Raw genomic sequence first — 18,996 nt, 5'->3', positions numbered from 1 at the left:
TGTCGGCCCACCAGAAATGTACAACTTTCACTGTGAGCTGAAGAACTGCCGGAGTAAAGAGAGGGATCTGGAGGTAACGTTTTATTTCTGCTGTGTTTAGCATTTCCTGTCTGCCCCGACTCACCTTTACCTATGGGGAAATTGTACAGAATTTGTGTAAGGAAAAGGCCACCTTCCTGGAGAAAGCCCGGCAGAGGAACGAACGGAACAAAGGGGACGTGGAGCGCTACCACATGAGAAGGAGACATCTTGACAGGATCCAGATGCTGGAGAAGAAAAGGCCCTGGGTGGTGAGCGTCCTCCTGTCCCATCTTAAAATAACTGTATAAGAAAAAATAAGTGTTTGAATTGTAATTTTAATACAGAAATATTGTATATAATAATTGTAAAAAGCCCGATAAAGTTTTATTTATTATATAAAATAAAAAAATTACCCTTAAATGCTGTAAAATAATTTTAAAAGCAGCAGTTCGAGCATTTTCTGAATAGCTTAGATCTTCCCTAAAGGGCCAAACTGAAAACCCTGAGGGACATCAGGGTGACACACACATTACACTGTGTTTATTTATTCATATAAAACATACAGAAGTCAACTGGTGTCTGTACATTAGAGACATAAAAGCTGCTAATTCTTCATATTTGTAGTTCGAGCCACAATCAGGAGCAGTGTATCTTTAATATCATTCAACTAATCATTTAAAGTTCAAAACTGCTTCTGATTTGATTCATGAAGCAAAGAGCCTGAATTCATCCTTATTTATTGTAGCTTTTAATGGTGTTTATTTAAGATCAATAACTTTATTCATCATAACCCAGCCATTAGGGGGGCACAAGCCAGTGTACTCTTAGTGCCGGTCCCAAGCCCGGGTAAATGGGGAGGGTTGCGTTAGGAAGGGCATCCAGCGTAAAACATGTGCCAAATCAAATATGCGGATCACAAATGAGAATTTCATACCGGATCGGTCGAGGCCCGGGTTAACAACGACCGCCACAGGTATCGTTAGCCGACAGGGTACCGGTGGAAATTGGGCTACTGTTGGCCGAAGGAGGAGAAGGAGAGGAGGAAGACTACTACAGAGACGGCAGGAAAAGGAGCAGTGTAGGAGAGTAGAGGTTCGGGTTGGTACTATGACGGGTAAAGGGAGAGAGATAGCTGATATGATGGAGAGGAGAAAGGTAGATATGCTGTGTGTTCAGGAGACCAAGTGGAAAGGGAGTAAGACCAGGAACATTGGAGGTGGGTTTAAACTGTTTTATCATGGTGTGGATGGAAAGAGAAATGGTGTAGGGGTGATTCTGAAGGAAGAGTACAGTAAGAGTGTAGTGGAGGTGAAGAGAGTTTCTGATAGGGTGATGATCGTGAAGGTGGAAGTTGAAGGGATGATGATAAATGTCATCAGTGCCTATGCTCCACAAGTTGGCTGTGAGATGGAGGAGAAGGAAAGATTCTGGAGTGAATTAGATGAAGTGGTAGATGGTGTACCTAGGAAAGAACGATTGGTGATTGGGGCAGACTTTAATGGGCATGTAGGTGAAGGGAACAGAGGTGATAAGGAGGTGATGGTAGGCATGGTTTCAAGGAGAGGAATGTGGAAGGGCAGATGGTGGTAGATTTTGCTAAAAGGATGGAAATGGCAGTGGTGAACACGTATTTTAAGAAGAAGGAGGATCATAGGGTGACGTATAAGAGTGGAGGAAGGTGCACACAGGTGGATTATCTTCTGTGTAGGAGATGCAACCTGAAGGAGATTGGAGACTGTAAGGTGTTGGCGGGGGACAGTGTAGCTAGACAGCATCGGATGGTGGTCTGTAGGATGGTTTTGGAGGCGAAGAAGAAGAGGAGGAAAGTAAGGATTGAAAGAAGAATAAGATGGTGGAAACTGAAGGAGGAAGAGTGTAGTGTGAGGTTCAGGGAAGAGGTCAGACAGGGGCTTGGTGGTGGTGAAGAGGTGCCGGATGATTGGGCAATTACTGCAGGAGTGATGAGGGAGGCAGCTAGAAAAGTACTTGGTGTGACATCTGGAAATAGAAAGCAAGACAAGGAGACGTGGTGGTGGAATGAGGAAGTGCAGGAGAGCATTAGGGGAAAGAGATTGGCAAAACAGAAGTGGGATCGACAGAGTGATGAGAAAAGTAGGCAGGAGTACAAGGAGATGCGGCAGCAGGTTAAAAGGGATGTGGCGAAAGCCAAGGAAAAGGCATATGAGGAGCTGTATAAGAGGTTGGACACTAAGGAAGGAGAAAAGGATTTATACCGATTGGTCAAGCAGAGGAACCGAGCTGGGAAGGATGTACTGCAAGTTAGAGCAATAAAGGATGGAGAGGGAAATGTGTTGACTAGTGATGAGAGTGTGTTGAGAAGATGGAGGGAGTATTTTGAGCAGCTGATGAATGAGGAAAATCAGAGAGAGAGAAGGTTGGAGGATGTGGAGTTGGTGAAGCAGGATGTAGATAGGATTAGTAAGGAGGAAGTGAGAGTATTGATTAAGAGGATGAAGAATGGAAAGTCGGTTGGACCAGATGACATACCGGTAGAAGCGTGGAGATGTTTAGGAGAGATGGCAGTGGAGTTTTTAACCAGATTGTTTAACAGGATTCTGGAAGGGGAGAGGATGCCTGAGGAATGGAGAAGGAGTGTGCTGGTACCGATCTTTAAGCATAAGGGAGATGTGCAGACCTGCAGTAACTACAGGGGAATTAAGTTGATCAGTCACACCATGAAGTTCTGGGAAAGAGTAGTGGAAGCCAGGCTGAGAGAAGAGGTGACCATCTGTGAGCAACAGTATGGTTTCATGCTGAGGAAGAGCACCACAGATGCATTATTTTCTTTGAGAATGTTGATGGAGAAGTATAGAGAAGGACAGAAGGAGCTGCATTGTGTATTTGTGGATTTAGAGAAAGCGTACGACAGGGTGGAGAGAGGAGTTGTGGTATTGTATGAGGAAGTCAGGTGTGTCAGAGAAGTATGTGAGGGTGGTGCAGGACATGTATGAGGACAGTGTGACGGCAGTGAAGTGTGCAGTAGGTACGACAGACTGGTTCAGGGTGAAGGTTGGACTGCATCAAGGATCGGCCCTGAGCCCTTTCCTGTTTGCAGTGGTGATGGACAGGTTGACGGACGAGGTCAGACAGCAGTCTCCCTGGACTATGATGTTTGCAGATGATATTGTGATTTGTGGTGAGAGTAGAGAGCAGGTTGAGAAGAGCCTGGAGAGGTGGAGATATGCGCTTGAGAGAAGGGGAATGAAAGTCAGTAGGAGTAAGACAGAGTACATGTGTGTGAATGAGAGGGAGGGCAGTGGAGTGATGCGGTTGCAGGGAGAAGAGGTGGAGAAGGTGGAGGAGTTCAGGTACCTGGGGTCAACAGTGCAAAGTAATGGAGAGTGTGTTAGAGAAGTAAAGAAAAGAGTGCAGGCAGGGTGGAGTGAGTGGAGAAGAGTGACAGGAGTGATTTGTGATAGAAGAGTATCTGTGAGAGTGAAAGGGAAAGTTTATAGGACTGTAGTGAGACCTGAGATGTTGTATGGATTAGAGACAGTGGTATTGAGTAAAAGACAGGAGGTGGAGCTGGAGGTAGCAGAGCTGAAGATGTTAAGGTTTTCGTTGGGAGTGACGAGGATGGACAAGATTAGAAATGAGTTTATTAGAGGGACAGCACATGTAGGATGTTTTGGAGACAAGGTGAGGGAGGCGAGATTGAGATGGTTTGGACATGTGCAGAGGAGGAACATGGGGTATATCAGTAGGAGAATGCTGAGGATGGAGACACCAGGAAGGAGGAAAAGAGGAAGAACAAGGAGGAGGTTTATGGATGTGGTGAGGGAAGACATGCAGGTAGTTGGTGTGAAAGAGGCAGATGTAGAGGACAGAGGGGTGTGGAGACGGATGATCTGCTGCGGTGCCCCCTAATGGGAGCAGCCGAAAGAAGAAGAAGAAGAACTTTATTCATCATCTGTACGTTTATCTGTAATAAATAAAACCCAGATGAGGATGAGGTTCCCTCTTGAGTCTGGTTCCTCTCAAAGTTTTTCCTTCACCACAGTCTCCACCGACTTGTTCATCAGAGACAAACTTACACTTATAAACAACATCTTCATTTTTATCTCCACAATATCTGTGTAAAGCTGCTCTGAGACCATGTTCATTATTAAAAACAAATAAATATGAACTGAAGTGTGTGTGTGTGTGTGTGTGTGTGTGTGTGTGTGTGTGTGTGTGTGTGTGTGTGTGTGTGTGTAGAAATATGAGACGACTCGTAAGGAACTGGAGGAAGTAAAGAAACAGAGAGATGACATGAAGAAGACGGTGAAGTCACTGAAGGAAGCTCAAACGCCTCTGCTGAGAAAAATCCAGTCCATCGAGAGCCAGCTGCAACCTATTGAGAACCAGATGAAGGAAAAGGTCTGGTGATCCTCCAGTCCAAATAACAATAAAATACAGAAACAATAGTGATAATTAAATCACAATTATTCCACCAGTTTAGGAGAAAATGTTTAAAAAGCAAAAATAACTTTAATTAGATAAAATGTCAGAAGAATATGCAGGTAAATAGATGCATTATATTAAAGGATGAACTGTTCACTGATTATTATGTAGATTTGCTCACGTGTATGACCACTTCCTGTTTCAGACGGCCAAAATCAGAGAAGCGTCACAAAAATGTAAACACAAACAGGATCAATTGGACTTGAAATATAAAGAGGTGTGGAGTTGTTTTTTTGTTTTTCTAAACACAGAGCTGTACAGTAAAGGATTGTGACGTCTGGACTAAGTCTGATTATCTCACCATCAGATTGATGACATTAGGCAGGCTCTGAGTCTGAAGCGGGCCGAGGCGGCGGATCGGGATCGGCGAATTGAGATCACGCGCCGTGCGATTCAGGACCTGCAGACGGAGCTGGACAACGTAGGCAGCCAAGAGGACATCACGCCCAGGATTGAGGCAGTTAACTCTGAGCTCAGGGGCATCCAGGAGGAGAAATCCAGGCTGGACGTCGAATGGCAGGACTTGAGGCGCGATAAGGACGAGGCCACGGGCGAGCTGAGACGTAAGATTTACTAAGAACTCTATGAAGCGCTAACATCACAGTGCTGTCTACTTCTGGAATGGGATTGGTCAGAAGGTTTTGATTAATTGTCCATGACAGCAGCTCTGAAAATTCTTCTGGAAATAAATGTGCATCTAACATGTATGGAAGGAATCTCTAGTAGAGGTCAACCGATCACGTTTGTTTTTACACGTGAGACTGCACACTGCACGGAGAGAGCTATCATATAATTATATTTATTAATGAATATATTCATTTAGAACATTTTCATGATTCAGTTCTGTTTCTTATTTTTGTATTAAAGTACAGTTATTTTAATTAATTTTTTCAGCCAGTATCCATTTGAAAAACTGTGGATTGATTAATTGGTTATTGATAAGTACAATCCAACCAATAGAAAAAAAAAATCCGCTTCAGGTGTGAACAGTAACATTTCTTCATCACACCACCCTTGTGTTGATTATCGTCTACACCAGCACACCTGTACCTGTTTTACTCTTCACATATCAGCAGTCTGTGTAAGTAAATATCTTCAGCTTCTTTTCTGCTCCTCATCCACAGGTCTGCAGAACCGTCTGCGTAGTTTAGAGGACATGATGAACAGGAAGGAGGAGATGCTGCGGCAACGTTCTCCTGACACTCATACGGCTCTGCTGTGGCTGAGGAGGAACCGCCATCTCTTTGAGGGAAATGTGTACGAGCCCATGATGCTGGTGGTGAGTTTAACTGCTTTACGACGTACGTACATGTGTGTGTGTGTGTGTGTGTGTGTGTTTTATTTATCCGGTTATCTTTAATTACAGATTAATGTACGGGACCCACAAAATGCTAAATATGTGGAGAGCCATGTTCCTATAAACGACCTGAGAGCGTTTGTGTTCCAGAAGCAGCAGGATATGGAGAAGTTCATGTCAGAGGTAAGTTGTGGAGATGTTTGTGTTTTAGTGAAATGTGTTTAAACACTGGGGATGGTGTGTGTTCTCTGCCCTCAGATACGAGACCGACAGAGGCTTCGAGTGAACAGTGTGATCGCTCCTGCAGAGTCGTGGGCTTCTCGACCACCATCACGACCCTTAAACTCCCTCCAGTATGAAAACTTTTCATTTTAGAAAAACACATTTGTATCTTAAAACCGTTAGAAAAAGTGTAAAATACAGAAATCACAGATCTTCATAAACGTGGAATCTGGAATAGTGAGATCTAATAACTAATTATTCATTAGTCAGCATAAAACTTTGTGTTTTTGTTGTTGAGTCTTCTGGATTTGCATTTTTATTGTTTTAAGTTATATTTAATTCCTTTTCTGTTTGGAATTACATGATTTTATTATACATCTCTTCATCATTAAATGTTGTGTATAAATCACCACTTCAGATACTTCAGACATTTTTATAAAGAATTAAATGGATCTTGTTGACTAGTTTTAAAATGCTGTTAATCTTTAGACAAAGCTGACTTACATTGTGGAAAGTTTAAATTTTTGTGCGTGTGTGCGCGCGTGTGTGTGCGCGCGTGTGTGCGCGTGCGTGTGTGTGTGCGTGCGTGCGTGTGTGTGTGCAGGCGTTATGGGTTCTTCTCCTACCTGCGCGAGCTGTTTGATGCCCCAGACGAGGTGATGAGTTACCTGTGCCATCAGTACAGGGTTAATGATGTTCCTGTGGGGACGAAGGAGACTAAGAAGCTGATTGAGATGGTTAGTTTTTCTGGTTGACACACAGGTTTATTATGAACTTGTATGTATGAACACTGTTTTAGTTTAATCTAAAGATCATGTAACGTTTATCTTTAAAGATCACACAAATTCTCTCCTTTTTAAATGTTGCTGTTAGAATGAGGACTTCTGAGGTGCCAGTGATCCTCAGTGTTGATCTGTGTTCCTCTCTCTGTCTCATTCAGGTGATTAATGAGTCTCAGCTGAAGACCATCTACACTGAAGATGAGAGGTATGTGGTAAAGAAGTCCACTTACTCCAACAGGACCATCTCCAGTAACACTGCCCTGCGACCTTCTCAGTTCCTCAGCATGAACATTGATGCAGTCGAGAGGGATCAGTTGAAAGCTCAGCTCAGTGTAAGATACACCAAAGTCACGCCAGGAACATTCTCTTTCTTTACTTTTGTGTGGACCAGGAGCCTGAGCTGTTTTTCAAGTCAGTGCATTGTGATTAATAAAACTGACCCCTGTGCAGTAAATCTTATATCCACTCAGCAGATCTTAAGAGCGTTCCACATTCCACATTCCATTTTCCACATTCCATATTCCACATTCCACATTCCATATTCCACATTCCATATTCCACATTCCATATTCCATATTCCACATTCCATATTCCACATTCCATATTCCATATTCCACATTCCATATTCCATATTCCACATTCCACTCCCCTTCACTCTTTCATTTATACAGTAATAGTTTTATGCTGGGGAGGGGCGCACACACACACACACACACACACACACACACACACACACACACACACACACACACACAGAGAACATGTGAAACATCATGCAGACAGTAACCTGAGCTGAAGGTCATATCATGGTTGTTGTGATGAGAGCACACGATACCCTGCATCTTACAGCAGCTCCTCATGAACCTGAAGACCAGCTCACATTATTTGACTCGATGAAGTAGAAATCTTACCACACAGATCTAGTCACTACTTACAGTATCTCACAAAAGTAAGTACACCCCTCACATTTTAGCAGGCACTTTAGTGTGCCGTTATTTAGACAGTAACTGCTGTGTGTATTTTAGAGGACAGAAAATCTGAACTTCTGACTCGCCTCTAAAATACAACCACCTTTCATTTCTACAGTATTGTGTCTTCAGAAGATACTGCAATGATTACTGAAATGTGAGGGGTGTACTTACTTTTGTGAGATACTGTACTCGTGTGTGTGTGTGTGTGTGTGTGTGTGTGTGTGTGTGTGTTTTCCTGCTGAACACCAGAACATCTGCATCTCTTTGTTGTTTTTTTTTTACTACTTCATGTCAGGAATAGCTCCCAACTCCTTATGAACTCCTTATGAACTCCTTATGTCATTTAATCTGAACTGAACTGATCTTTTTCTACAAAGTGTCCTTATGGTAACCTCTGAACTCCCCAGGCAGCTCAGCAGAAGATCCAAAGTGTTGATGGTCGAATGGCTGCTTATCAGGAGCAGCAGGTCAGACTGGATCGCCATGACAACGACCTCCGAGCTGAGAAGAAGCGTCTATCAGAGCTGAAAGGCAAAAAGAGACAACTAGAGCAGAGAATCAGCACCAAGCAAGAGAGGTAACGTGTGTGTGTGTGTGTGTGTGTGTGTGTGTGTGTGTGTGTGTGTGTGTTTAATGTGAGGTAACTGGGTGTGTGTGTGTGTGTTTAATGTGAGGTAACTGGGTGTGTGTGTGTGTGTGTGTGTGTGTGTGTAATGTGAGGTAACTGGGTGGGTGGGTGTGTGTGTGTGTGTGTGTGTTTAATGTGAGGTGTGTGTGTGTGTGTGTGTGTGTGTGTGTGTGTGTGTGTGTGTGTGTGTGTGTGTTTAATGTGAGGTAACTGTGTGTGTGTGTGTTTAATGTGAGGTAACTGGGTGTGTGTGTGTGTTTAATGTGAGGTAACTGGGTGTGTGTGTGTGTGTTTAATGTGAGGTAACTGTGTGTGTGTGTGTGTGTGTGTGTGTGTGTGTGTGTGTGTGTGTGTGTGTGTGTGTTTAATGTGAGGTAACTGGGTGTGTGTGTGTGTTTAATGTGAGGTAACTGGGTGTGTGTGTGTGTGTTTATTGTGAGGTAACTGGGTGTGTGTGTGTGTTTAATGTGAGGTAACTGGGTGTGTGTGTGTGTTTAATGTGAGGTAACTGTGTGTGTGTGTGTGTGTGTGTGTGTGTGTGTGTGTGTGTGTGTGTGTGTGTTTAATGTGAGGTAACTGGGTGTGTGTGTGTGTTTATTGTGAGGTAACTGGGTGTGTGTGTGTGTTTAATGTGAGGTAACTGGGTGTGTGTGTGTGTTTAATGTGAGGTAACTGTGTGTGTGTGTGTGTGTGTGTGTGTGTGTGTGTGTGTGTAATGTGAGGTAACTGGGTGTGTGTGTTTAATGTGAGGTAACTGTGTGTGTGTGTGTGTGTGTTTAATGTGAGGTAACTGTGTGTGTGTGTGTGTGTGTGTGTGTGTGTGTGTGTGTGTGTGTGTGTGTGTGTGTGTTTAATGTGAGGTAACTGTGTGTGTGTGTGTGTGTGTGTGTGTGTGTGTGTGTGTGTGTGTGTGTTTAATGTGAGGTAACTGTGTGTGTGTGTGTGTGTGTGTGTGTGTGTGTGTGTGTGTGTGTGTGTGTGTTTAATGTAAGGTAACTGTGTGTGTGTGTGTGTGTGTGTGTGTGTTTAATGTGAGGTAACTGGGTGTGTGTGTGTGTGTTTAGTGTGAGGTAACTGGGGGTGTGTGTGTGTGTGTGTGTGTTTAATGTGAGGTAACTGGGTGTGTGTGTGTGTGTGTGTGTGTGTGTTTAATGTGAGGTAACTGGGTGTGTGTGTGTGTGTGTTTAATGTGAGGTAACTGGGTGTGTGTGTGTGTGTGTGTTTAATGTGAGGTAACTGTGTGTGTGTGTGTGTGTGTGTGTGTGTGTGTGTGTGTGTGTGTGTGTGTTTAATGTGAGGTAACTGGGTGTGTGTGTGTGTTTAATGTGAGGTAACTGTGTGTGTGTGTGTGTGTGTGTGTGTGTTTAATGTGAGGTAACTGGGTGTGTGTGTGTGTGTGTGTTTAATGTGAGGTAACTGGGTGTTTGTGTGTTTAATGTGAGGTAACTGTGTGTGTGTGTGTGTGTGTGTGTGTGTTTAATGTGAGGTAACTGTGTGTGTGTGTGTTTAATGTGAGGTAACTGTGTGTGTGTGTGTGTTTAATGTGAGGTAACTGTGTGTGTGTGTGTGTGTGTGTGTGTGTGTGTGTGTGTGTGTGTGTGTGTGTGTGTGTGTGTGTTTAATGTGAGGTAACTGGGTGTGTGTGTGTGTGTGTGTTTAATGTGAGGTAACTGTGTGTGTGTGTGTGTGTGTGTGTGTGTGTGTGTGTTTAATGTGAGGTAACTGTGTGTGTGTGTGTGTGTTTAATGTGAGGTAACTGTGTGTGTGTGTGTGTGTGTGTGTGTGTGTGTGTGTGTTTAATGTGAGGTAACTGTGTGTGTGTGTGTGTGTGTGTTTAATGTGAGGTAACTGGGTGTGTGTGTGTGTGTGTGTGTTTAATGTGAGGTAACTGTGTGTGTGTGTGTGTGTGTGTGTGTGTGTGTGTGTGTGTGTGTGTGTGTGTGTGTGTGTGTGTTTAATGTGAGGTAACTGGGTGTGTGTGTGTGTGTGTGTTTAATGTGAGGTAACTGTGTGTGTGTGTGTGTGTGTGTGTGTGTGTGTGTGTTTAATGTGAGGTAACTGTGTGTGTGTGTGTGTGTTTAATGTGAGGTAACTGTGTGTGTGTGTGTGTGTGTGTGTGTGTGTGTGTGTGTTTAATGTGAGGTAACTGTGTGTGTGTGTGTGTGTGTGTTTAATGTGAGGTAACTGGGTGTGTGTGTGTGTGTGTGTGTTTAATGTGAGGTAACTGGGTGTAATTAATCTCGAATTCACAAACGCTAGATGAAGAGATGTTCTTTCACACTGCACATGGTCTCTGTTCTCGTGTCTCAGTCTGAGGCAGATGCAGCAGGGTGTAATTGACCTTCAGAAAGAGGAAGATGAAGCGAACACCAGGATCTCACACATAAACCAGCAGAAGGTGGCCATAGTGGAGGAGTTCCTGGGCTTCATGAAGGTTAGTGAGCTGCAGGGACCAAAGTTCACTACCGAACCCAACAATCTGGCGTGAACAGGAGGTCAAACTAATACAGCGCCCGTCCCCTCGTCCCCATGTTTTGTTTGAAAGTTGTTTATAAGTTTACATTTTTTTAGGATAATTTTTTTAAAAGATAAAAAAATAAAATCCCAGTGTTTGTGTGCTGCTTTATTTTATTACCAGTTTAATGGTTTATGTCTGTTATTATCCTGTAAGTGATTTATAACCTGAACGTTTGTGTACATTTCAACACAATCTTTATAAACTGTAACACAATGTTTAGGGAGCAGGTGGTAATGATGATAAATACTGTTCTTTACCCTGAGCTGGGGTTCATACGTTCTCTCTCTCTCTCTGTGTGTGTGTGTGTGTGTGTGTGTGTGTGTGTGTGTGTGTGTGTGTGTGTGTGTAGCACAGAGCCAGACTGATCATGGAGAAGGTGTACTTGGCTTTGGACATAGCAGGTCTCAGTGCTGAGAAGACCAAACTGGAGTCAGACTGCAGGGAGGGATCAGCTGAGCTCAGAAGAGCAGAGGTCAGAGGTCACACTGATAACATTCATTTGGGCTTTTGTCCAGGCAGAAGATCCAATCTCAACTGCACTTACTCAAAGAACCTGTGTGGAGCTTTGACTTTCTTATTAATGTGTGTGTGTGTGTGTGTGTGTGTGTGTGTGTGTGTGTGTGTGTGTGTGTGTGTGTGTGACAGCAAGCGTTTACTGAGCTGGACCAGAGGAAGACGAGTCTGTTGGAGACGTGTAGGGGATTAATGAGGAGAGCCAGCGAGATCTGTAACATGAACCCAGGAGAGACTCAAGTACCTGAGATACTGCACACGGTCCGAACACACACACACACACACACACACACACACACACACACAAAGCCATATGATGTTACTATGTTTGTTTATTATGAGAAACATCAGAGAGAGGAGAGTCTGATTTAGATGTGCATCATGCTAACTGGTATCATGCTAACACAGAGGTCATGACCTTACTAAGTAGCCTCATGTCTCCAGCAGTTAGATTCATTTGAGAAGTTTTTCTGCTCATCTTGTCCCTCAGGCGTTCAGTGAGCTGCCCGAAACTCTGGATGAGATCGACGCCATGCTGAATGAAGAGAAGGCCAGAGCAGAAGGGTTTGCTGACCTCAGTGAGAGAGTGAGACACAGTAACATCTCAAAGCAACACAATTCCAACACACTACTGTTTTCTGTCTCTTCTTCAATACACACTTGTGGTTTCTGAGTGTGCAGTTAAACGTTCCTCCTGTTAGTGGCAGGAAAATATTTACAGAATAAAAACACAAACTTGGTGTAAAACTTAGACGGTGATTAGAAGTGAAATTCTATCAGAGATCCGATCACTTCAAACATGTTTAATATGAATAATACTTGAATAATTGTACACGTGAAGAACACGTCTGAATGAGACTGTAGTACAGAATGCAGCAGTTAGTGTACAAGTTCCAGTTCTGTAGAGAACATCACATCACTCACCCACACGAGTACAACTGCAGCTCCTGAGCCTTTTTATAGTCCTGATACACACCTCCACATTACACACGACATTCTCCCACTGACCTGACCAGGAAGACCTGCGATGGAGAGTTGTGTAATCGTCTGTGTGTTTGTTGTGATGTTACCAGGTGGTGGAGGAATATAATCAGAGAGAGAAGGAGATAAAGGAGATGGAGAAGGAGCTGGAGGAGAAGACCAAAGATCTGAAGACCTACAGACAGAACATTTCTGAGGCATAGTTCTTACCCTCCACACTTCCCACACATGCCACACAAATAAAAATGCTTAACTTTATTAAAACTTGTATATTTAAAGTCTGTGTGTGTGTGTGTGTGTGTGTGTGTGTGTGTGTGTGTGTGTGTGTGTGTGTGTGTGTGTGTGTGTGTGTATACGCACGTACCAGGCAAAGGAACGTTGGCTAAATCCCCTGAAGCAGTTGGTGGATCAAATTAATGAGAAGTTCAGTGATTTTTTTCGCTCCATGAACTGTGCTGGAGAAGTCGACCTGCACTCTGAGAATGAGGTCAGTTTCTCACACACACACACACACACACACACACACACACACACACACACACACTTCTGTTTAAACACACTGTTTTATTGTCCAACTGGTTAAAGTGTTAATTTACAACCAAAATTGTTGTGTGTGTGTGTGTGTGTGTGTGTTACAGGAGGAGTATGATAAATACGGTATCCGTATCCGGGTGAAGTTCCGGAGCAGCACTCAGCTCCATGAACTCACTCCTCACCATCAGAGCGGAGGTGAGCGCAGCGTCTCCACCATGCTGTACCTCATGGCCCTGCAGGAGCTCAACCGCTGTCCCTTCAGAGTCGTCGATGAGATCAACCAGGTCTGTCTCTACACACACACACACACACACACACACACACACATACTCTCTCTCTGACCATCATTTACTGTATGGACCCCTGATACCTGGGATTGGGACCACAGCAGTGTAATCTATTATAAACAGTAGTTTGTGGAGATTTCCTGAAATAAATGAACAGATTTATTACTCTTTATTTATACAAAAGTCCAACACAACAACCCTGCATCGATATCTAATCCCCTCTACATCACTCCAGATCTCCACCAAACCATGTGGCACTCTTTCACACACACACACACACACACACAGGTTCAACACTGCACAACTGCATTCTGAACAGTTTGAAGGCTAAATGTAAGTTTATTTGCTGCTTCTTCAGTCAGCTGTAGAAATGTGTAGTCTTACATTACAAACTACCTCAGAATTAAACCTGTCGCTGTCTAGACGCAGTGAATGAATCCAAACAGATGACAGAGTTATTGTTATTATATGTTCTTGTGTTGTGAACAGGGGATGGATCCGGCCAATGAGAGAAGAGTGTTCGACATTGTGGTGAAAACAGCCTGCGGTGGCAAAACCTCACAGTATTTCTTCATTACACCAAAGGTGCAGTAAGAAAACTGAAATACAGGTTTCCTCGTAGCAGAGAGCTTTTAACTAACTTGCTAATAATGCAATGGTCTGGGTGTATAATGACTAGTGTGTGTGTGTGTGTGTGTGTGTGTGTGTGTGTGTGCGCAGCTTCTTCAGAATTTGAAATATGCAGATGAGATGACTGTTCTGTGTGTCCACAACGGCCCCTACATGCTCCCCCCTCACAAATGGGACCATAATGCATTCCTCAGGCGTGTTAAAAGGCAGAGCACCCAGTAACCCATCAGAGCCACAGCGCAGGAGCGCCAACACCCTCGAGCACTGCTTTATATCTCCACAGGGGTTTTGTATTTTTGGGGAAATGAGTGTGTGTGAGCACGCTGGAGGGACGGGTGGGTTTACACAGCAATACATGATTAGATCTCTGTACAGCATTTTATTTACATGATACGGTTTTGTAACGGTGGGTAACAAGATTAGATGCACAATACAGAATAAATAGGATTCATAAATGAAACAACAATTTTACTGTGACACCTGAATGAATCTCACACACAAAAATAAACTGAATATTTCACACAAACACACAGGCACACAACAGTGGAAACACCGTATTGACTCTCAGCACCACGTGACTCCCTGCACGTCTCACACTCACTCGAACAATACAAAACATTCAGTACACGTGTGGATTTGTAATTAAAAACAGGGTCTATGAGCATGTAGCTGTTAAAACCTAACTTACTTTAGTAATGTCATGAACCATGCAGGTCACTGGTCCTCCCACTGAAGCTCCGCCCAGGTAGGCTTCAAAATACAAAGCCTTAAACCAGTCTGTGTTCATCTTCACTCAAAGCAGGAGGAAATAAAAGCACTGAAACAGAACCGCTGTGGTGTGTGGTGGAGAAGTGGGTGAGGAAACCAGGCTAACGCTACAGCTGGGGGAGTCATGCCACGAACCGTGGGGAGACGTGAACTTTTCAGAACAGTGTCCTTTGTGTGTTTTTTTCTCTTTGTGCTACATGAGCCAGCCATGCACCTCTGCCCTGCCGGCCCTTGGGTCAGAGCCCTAACAGTCGTGTGAAGTCCTGCAGGCTACCGCGTGTCTGTTCTCCACGCTGAGACACGAGACACACACACACACACAATCACAACAACTCAACAGTCACAAAGACGGTCCGTCTTTAACACAAAACCATACAAACCGCACGTAACCCCCCCCCCCCCCCCCCCCGTTGTTTAACTCCGCCATAAACTTGAGACACACAAAAAAAAATTCCCCAGACCACTCCAGTCATGCATCGGCTGAAAAACAAGATCAAAGTCATAAAAAATAAAAATAGTCCTTTAGATCGTAAGTTGAGTGCAAGTCCTGTTTTCTCATACTATCTCTCCCGGAAATACGGGTCAAAGGTCAAAGCCAAAGAGATAAGCAGGTGATCTATATTCTCTGGATCTTGTCGGCCACCACTACGGGGTTCTCCTTGCGGATCTTGGCCGCAGCCTCGGCTTTGTAGTCGTAGGGGCAGTTGTGCTTGTCTGAGTAACGGTGAAGTCCACAGAAGAGGTTTCCACAGCGACAGTCGAACCCTGAGCACAACAGCACGAGTGTTAATTACTACAGCATCTGGAACACGTGAGGGATACGGGGGCGTGGCTCACCTGTAAGGCCGACCTTCTTACGACACATGAAGCAGCGGTTCTTCTTGGGTTTGGGGGCGTCGGGGCTTTTGGTCTCGGTGCTGACCGCCGTGTTCACCGCAGAAGAAGCAGCAGCCGTGGGCTGAGTTATAACTGAGGACCACCAATAAACCAACATCAGAAAACCATCGTGATCTCAAACCCACCACCTGTTTCTACACCATTACTACAGACCAGCAGCATTCACACACAAGTTCACACCACTGTAAATGATTTACAGCGAACACTCAAACAGGGGGGTGTTACACTGTACACCGGGTGTGTATCCTCACACTTCTGCTTTTAATCCGTTCATCTTTAACACTCACCAGGTTCAGGAATTTCTAATTTAGGTACTGCCACTTCTTCACAGGAAATGCTCATCTCGGTCATCTGCTGTGTAACAGGAAGTGCTGCAGTGGCCCCAACAGGCGACTCTGCGTCACTCACAGAATTATTTAAAGTAGCCTCGATGATCTGGATCGCAGACGCCTCTGAGGTGGGACTACTGGTTACACTACTAGAACCTGGAACACAATGAGAACCACGTCAGCTAAATCACAAAATAAATACTGGCTCAGTCACATGACAGAGAAAGAGAACTCTAAACTGAATAAAAGGTTAGAGGGATGAGGTAAAAAGAAGATAAAGATGCATACCCATGTTACTGAGAGGACTCACACCTCCATTATTCTGTCTGGAGAGGTGTTCTTTATAACACACTGAACACATGCCGTTAGTCCTGGGGTTCCCATAGAAACCACAGCCGGTGGTGCACAGCATGGGCACAGGGCTCTGATTGGTCTCCTGGGCCATGGCACAGTCTGATCACACACACACACACGCACACACAATATCTATTTACATTCCCTTGAAAGCCGGTGCACACTGTAAACTGAAGAAAAAGTTAACATGTGCAGTTAAAACGAGACGTTAAAGTCGTGTGTAAAATCAAAAGAGCTACAGGAACCAAACCAAACCAAAAAAACCCTGTAAAATACTGGAACTCACACAAGCCGGAATCTCGTAAACACACTAGTGGTGGGACATGAATAGCTGAGGACAAATAGGAGACACATTGTTCCAAGCATGAGTGCATCAGACTAAAATCCATCATCATTATGAGACACGTTTCATAACAACCACAAGTGAGCATGTAACTGCAAAACACTTTACATGCACATCTTTAACACAAAACTCACAACTTTCCATCCATGATTCACATGATATGTCCTGGGATTTCCCCAACATGCTGTTCTTTAATAAAGACTCGTCATAAACAGAACCGACCAGAACCGGTCTCGGTCTCTCCTGCTGGCAGAACAGCATGTGTTCCGCAAAGACGAGAACGGTTGGCCAGACGCTCCGGAACATTCTGCACTACCAGGCCACAAAACACTAATCTGATTATTATATATTATGATGAATGATCAAAAAGGTGATTGTTTTGTGTGTTAAGTGAATTTATGTAAAGTGTGATGGCTTCTGAATGTGTTCATAAACAAAGTACAAGATGTACAATATATAAAGAGACAGTGTGGAGGTTAAACTTTAGTTACCAGCAAATCAAACACAGTGTTGGGGCTTCAGATTTCACCTGTCACACGTTTACAACGTGACAAACGCATCACCCCCCCCCCCCCCCACCTCTCTCTCCTCCTGGGTCGTGGGTCTGGCTGACTGGAGCTATTTATATCCTGACGGATGCTTCAGTGACTTGTTTACATCAGTCTGTGTGTGTGTGTGTGTGTGTGTGTGTGTGTTTCAGAAGTCAATAATCACAACAGTTTAATAGTTAGTGTTTGTTATCCACGAGGAAAAGCGTTATAAGCGCTAATATCGTGTTCATGTCTGTACAGTGTGTAGTGTAGATCTCTCGGGTTGCCAGATTGAAGAACGACATTAACCCCACTTCCTGTTTAACTACAGACAAATCAAATGAAATTTAATAAATCACGAGGTCTCCGAGAACAACCATTTATTATGACAAACACCCACAAGTGTGTGTGTGTGTGTGTGTGAGAAAGAGAGAGAGTAAGAGGAACAGTGGGGTTATTGTATATCCTGGCAACCCTTCGCAGGCCCAAGCCTTTAAATCCACTGAGTCATGCTAATCAGAGCGCTAACGCACCGCATTTCACAAAAACACACAAAGCACTTAATCAACACTCATTTTATACCTATATACGTGTAAATGTAAGTTAAGAATACCGCTATAATTAATAATAATGCGATAGTTATATTAATTTATTGTGTAAATCCACCGAGCTGAAGGCTGCTTTTGTCTGGTCTTTGTTCCAGACTCTTCCTGTTTTTATTTTATTTAGGAAAATCTCCAAGTTTCGCTCACAAAACCTATAAATGTAAATAAATCGACTACAAAGTGTACTGATTGTCATTTCAACCCTAAATTATTGATATTTAATCCAGACAGTATGTACAGAAACTTTACTCCAGGAAAGATCAGTAACGAGGTTACAGGCTAACATGCTAACATTTGACAAAGTCTTACTTTAACATTATAAACATTATAAAATATTAAAACGATTTTCTCCAGAGTTTATTTCTCAATAACAACAATAACAGTGTGTGCTGAGGGCCGCGAGGCCTGCACACACAGACCGCGGGGATTATTGCTATTCCTGAGGTAAAATTCTCCAAATTTACACATAAAACGGATAAACACCGCTTAAACAATAAAATAATATAATTGTACAAGCAGCTAAACTAAATAATGTACTGTTTATTCCCTAAATAAAATGTCATACTGAATCAACAATCCGCTAGCATTAGCTTGACCATATTTGGTTAACCGAATGAGGAACTAGCCACGGCTAATTTTAACTTAGCTCCATTTCTGAATAAAAAAAACCTATTAATAACACTTAAATAGCACTCCTTTCGTATAGAAACTCAATGGCGTCTGTGATTTGACTGTTTTTAATTTAAAACATGAGTAAAAAGTGTAAAGATGAAGCTAAGTCGGCTAATGTGTAAATAACTAATACAAACACAAAATAATAAACAGCTTCTCGTTACCTTTAATAAAGAACACGTCAATACTGAGTGTGTGTGAAAAGTTTCGGGGAGCTGAGAGGAAACTCCGCGCAGCAGCAGCAGCTCCGCTCTCTGTCCGCCTCACGGCCCGTCTGAGCCGCGCGCGAGCTGTTTGTTGCTTTCTTTAGAAAAAAGGGCGTGACATGGTGACGTCATGTGCGGCGCTGATTGGGTGGGTGATGCGCTGTATTGACGCTAGTTGAGTGGGCGGAGCTACACAGAAAAGGGTTAATGTACACAACAGTTGCGGTGTTCCTCATGTGACCTCATCTCAGGAACATCTCACAGCACCTGGCTTCACAACGACTCCGTGTGTGTGTACTCTTTCACGTCAACAGTAGATCATCTGAATTCTCAGCAGGGGTCCCACGAGTTTCTTCTCTGAAATATTTGCGCAAGCGCAGAAAGACGCATGTGAGAGCTGTTAAGGCCTGAAATAGAGTATTAATATATTTTTCTCACCAACAA

General features: G+C 43.6%; 2 protein-coding genes across 2 annotated transcripts in view; one reads left to right on the top strand and one right to left on the bottom strand.

Moving 5' to 3' along the window:
* Positions 1–14,314, top strand: part of smc5 (structural maintenance of chromosomes 5) — an 18,867-nt gene extending 4,553 nt beyond the window's left edge. Inside the window, exons 5-24 of the mRNA XM_083568878.1 lie at positions 1–73; positions 150–290; positions 4,240–4,401; positions 4,631–4,702; positions 4,793–5,048; positions 5,610–5,764; positions 5,852–5,965; positions 6,041–6,135; positions 6,609–6,741; positions 6,945–7,118; positions 8,165–8,334; positions 10,696–10,819; positions 11,253–11,375; positions 11,549–11,677; positions 11,907–12,002; positions 12,490–12,594; positions 12,765–12,884; positions 13,036–13,215; positions 13,708–13,803; positions 13,939–14,314. The exon at positions 1–73 is cut by the window's left edge and continues 62 nt beyond it. Coding sequence (XP_083425004.1) covers positions 1–73; positions 150–290; positions 4,240–4,401; positions 4,631–4,702; positions 4,793–5,048; positions 5,610–5,764; positions 5,852–5,965; positions 6,041–6,135; positions 6,609–6,741; positions 6,945–7,118; positions 8,165–8,334; positions 10,696–10,819; positions 11,253–11,375; positions 11,549–11,677; positions 11,907–12,002; positions 12,490–12,594; positions 12,765–12,884; positions 13,036–13,215; positions 13,708–13,803; positions 13,939–14,070 — 2,650 coding nt within the window. The 3' untranslated portion in view covers positions 14,071–14,314. The remainder of the gene's footprint in view (positions 74–149; positions 291–4,239; positions 4,402–4,630; positions 4,703–4,792; positions 5,049–5,609; positions 5,765–5,851; positions 5,966–6,040; positions 6,136–6,608; positions 6,742–6,944; positions 7,119–8,164; positions 8,335–10,695; positions 10,820–11,252; positions 11,376–11,548; positions 11,678–11,906; positions 12,003–12,489; positions 12,595–12,764; positions 12,885–13,035; positions 13,216–13,707; positions 13,804–13,938) is intronic.
* Positions 14,208–18,662, bottom strand: zfand5b (zinc finger, AN1-type domain 5b). Its single transcript, XM_083568896.1, has 5 exons — positions 18,511–18,662; positions 16,131–16,295; positions 15,801–15,998; positions 15,454–15,585; positions 14,208–15,381 (listed from the first exon to the last, which is right to left on the bottom strand). The coding sequence occupies exons 2-5, from the start codon at positions 16,285–16,287 to the stop codon at positions 15,233–15,235; spliced, it is 636 nt and encodes a 211-aa protein (XP_083425022.1). The 5' UTR covers positions 16,288–16,295; positions 18,511–18,662; the 3' UTR covers positions 14,208–15,232.
* Positions 18,663–18,996: the final 334 nt, after the last annotated feature.

This window comes from Silurus aristotelis (genome assembly GCF_946808225.1).
Source record: "Silurus aristotelis genome assembly, chromosome: 18".
Lineage (NCBI taxonomy): Eukaryota > Metazoa > Chordata > Actinopteri > Siluriformes > Siluridae > Silurus > Silurus aristotelis.
The sequence above is the reverse complement of the archived record's forward strand: the minus strand, read 5'-3'. Positions and strand labels throughout refer to the sequence as shown.

Excerpts from the sequence above, each read along its gene's own strand:
- zfand5b (XM_083568896.1), bottom strand. The coding sequence starts at position 16,287 with ATGGCCCAGGAGACCAATCAGAGCCCTGTGCCCATGCTGTGCACCACC. Across the intron at positions 15,999-16,130 it reads GAGTCCTCTCAGTAACATGG|GTTCTAGTAGTGTAACCAGT; the intron begins GTATGCATCTTT and ends ATTGTGTTCCAG. Across the intron at positions 15,586-15,800 it reads ATTAGAAATTCCTGAACCTG|TTATAACTCAGCCCACGGCT; the intron begins GTGAGTGTTAAA and ends GGTGGTCCTCAG.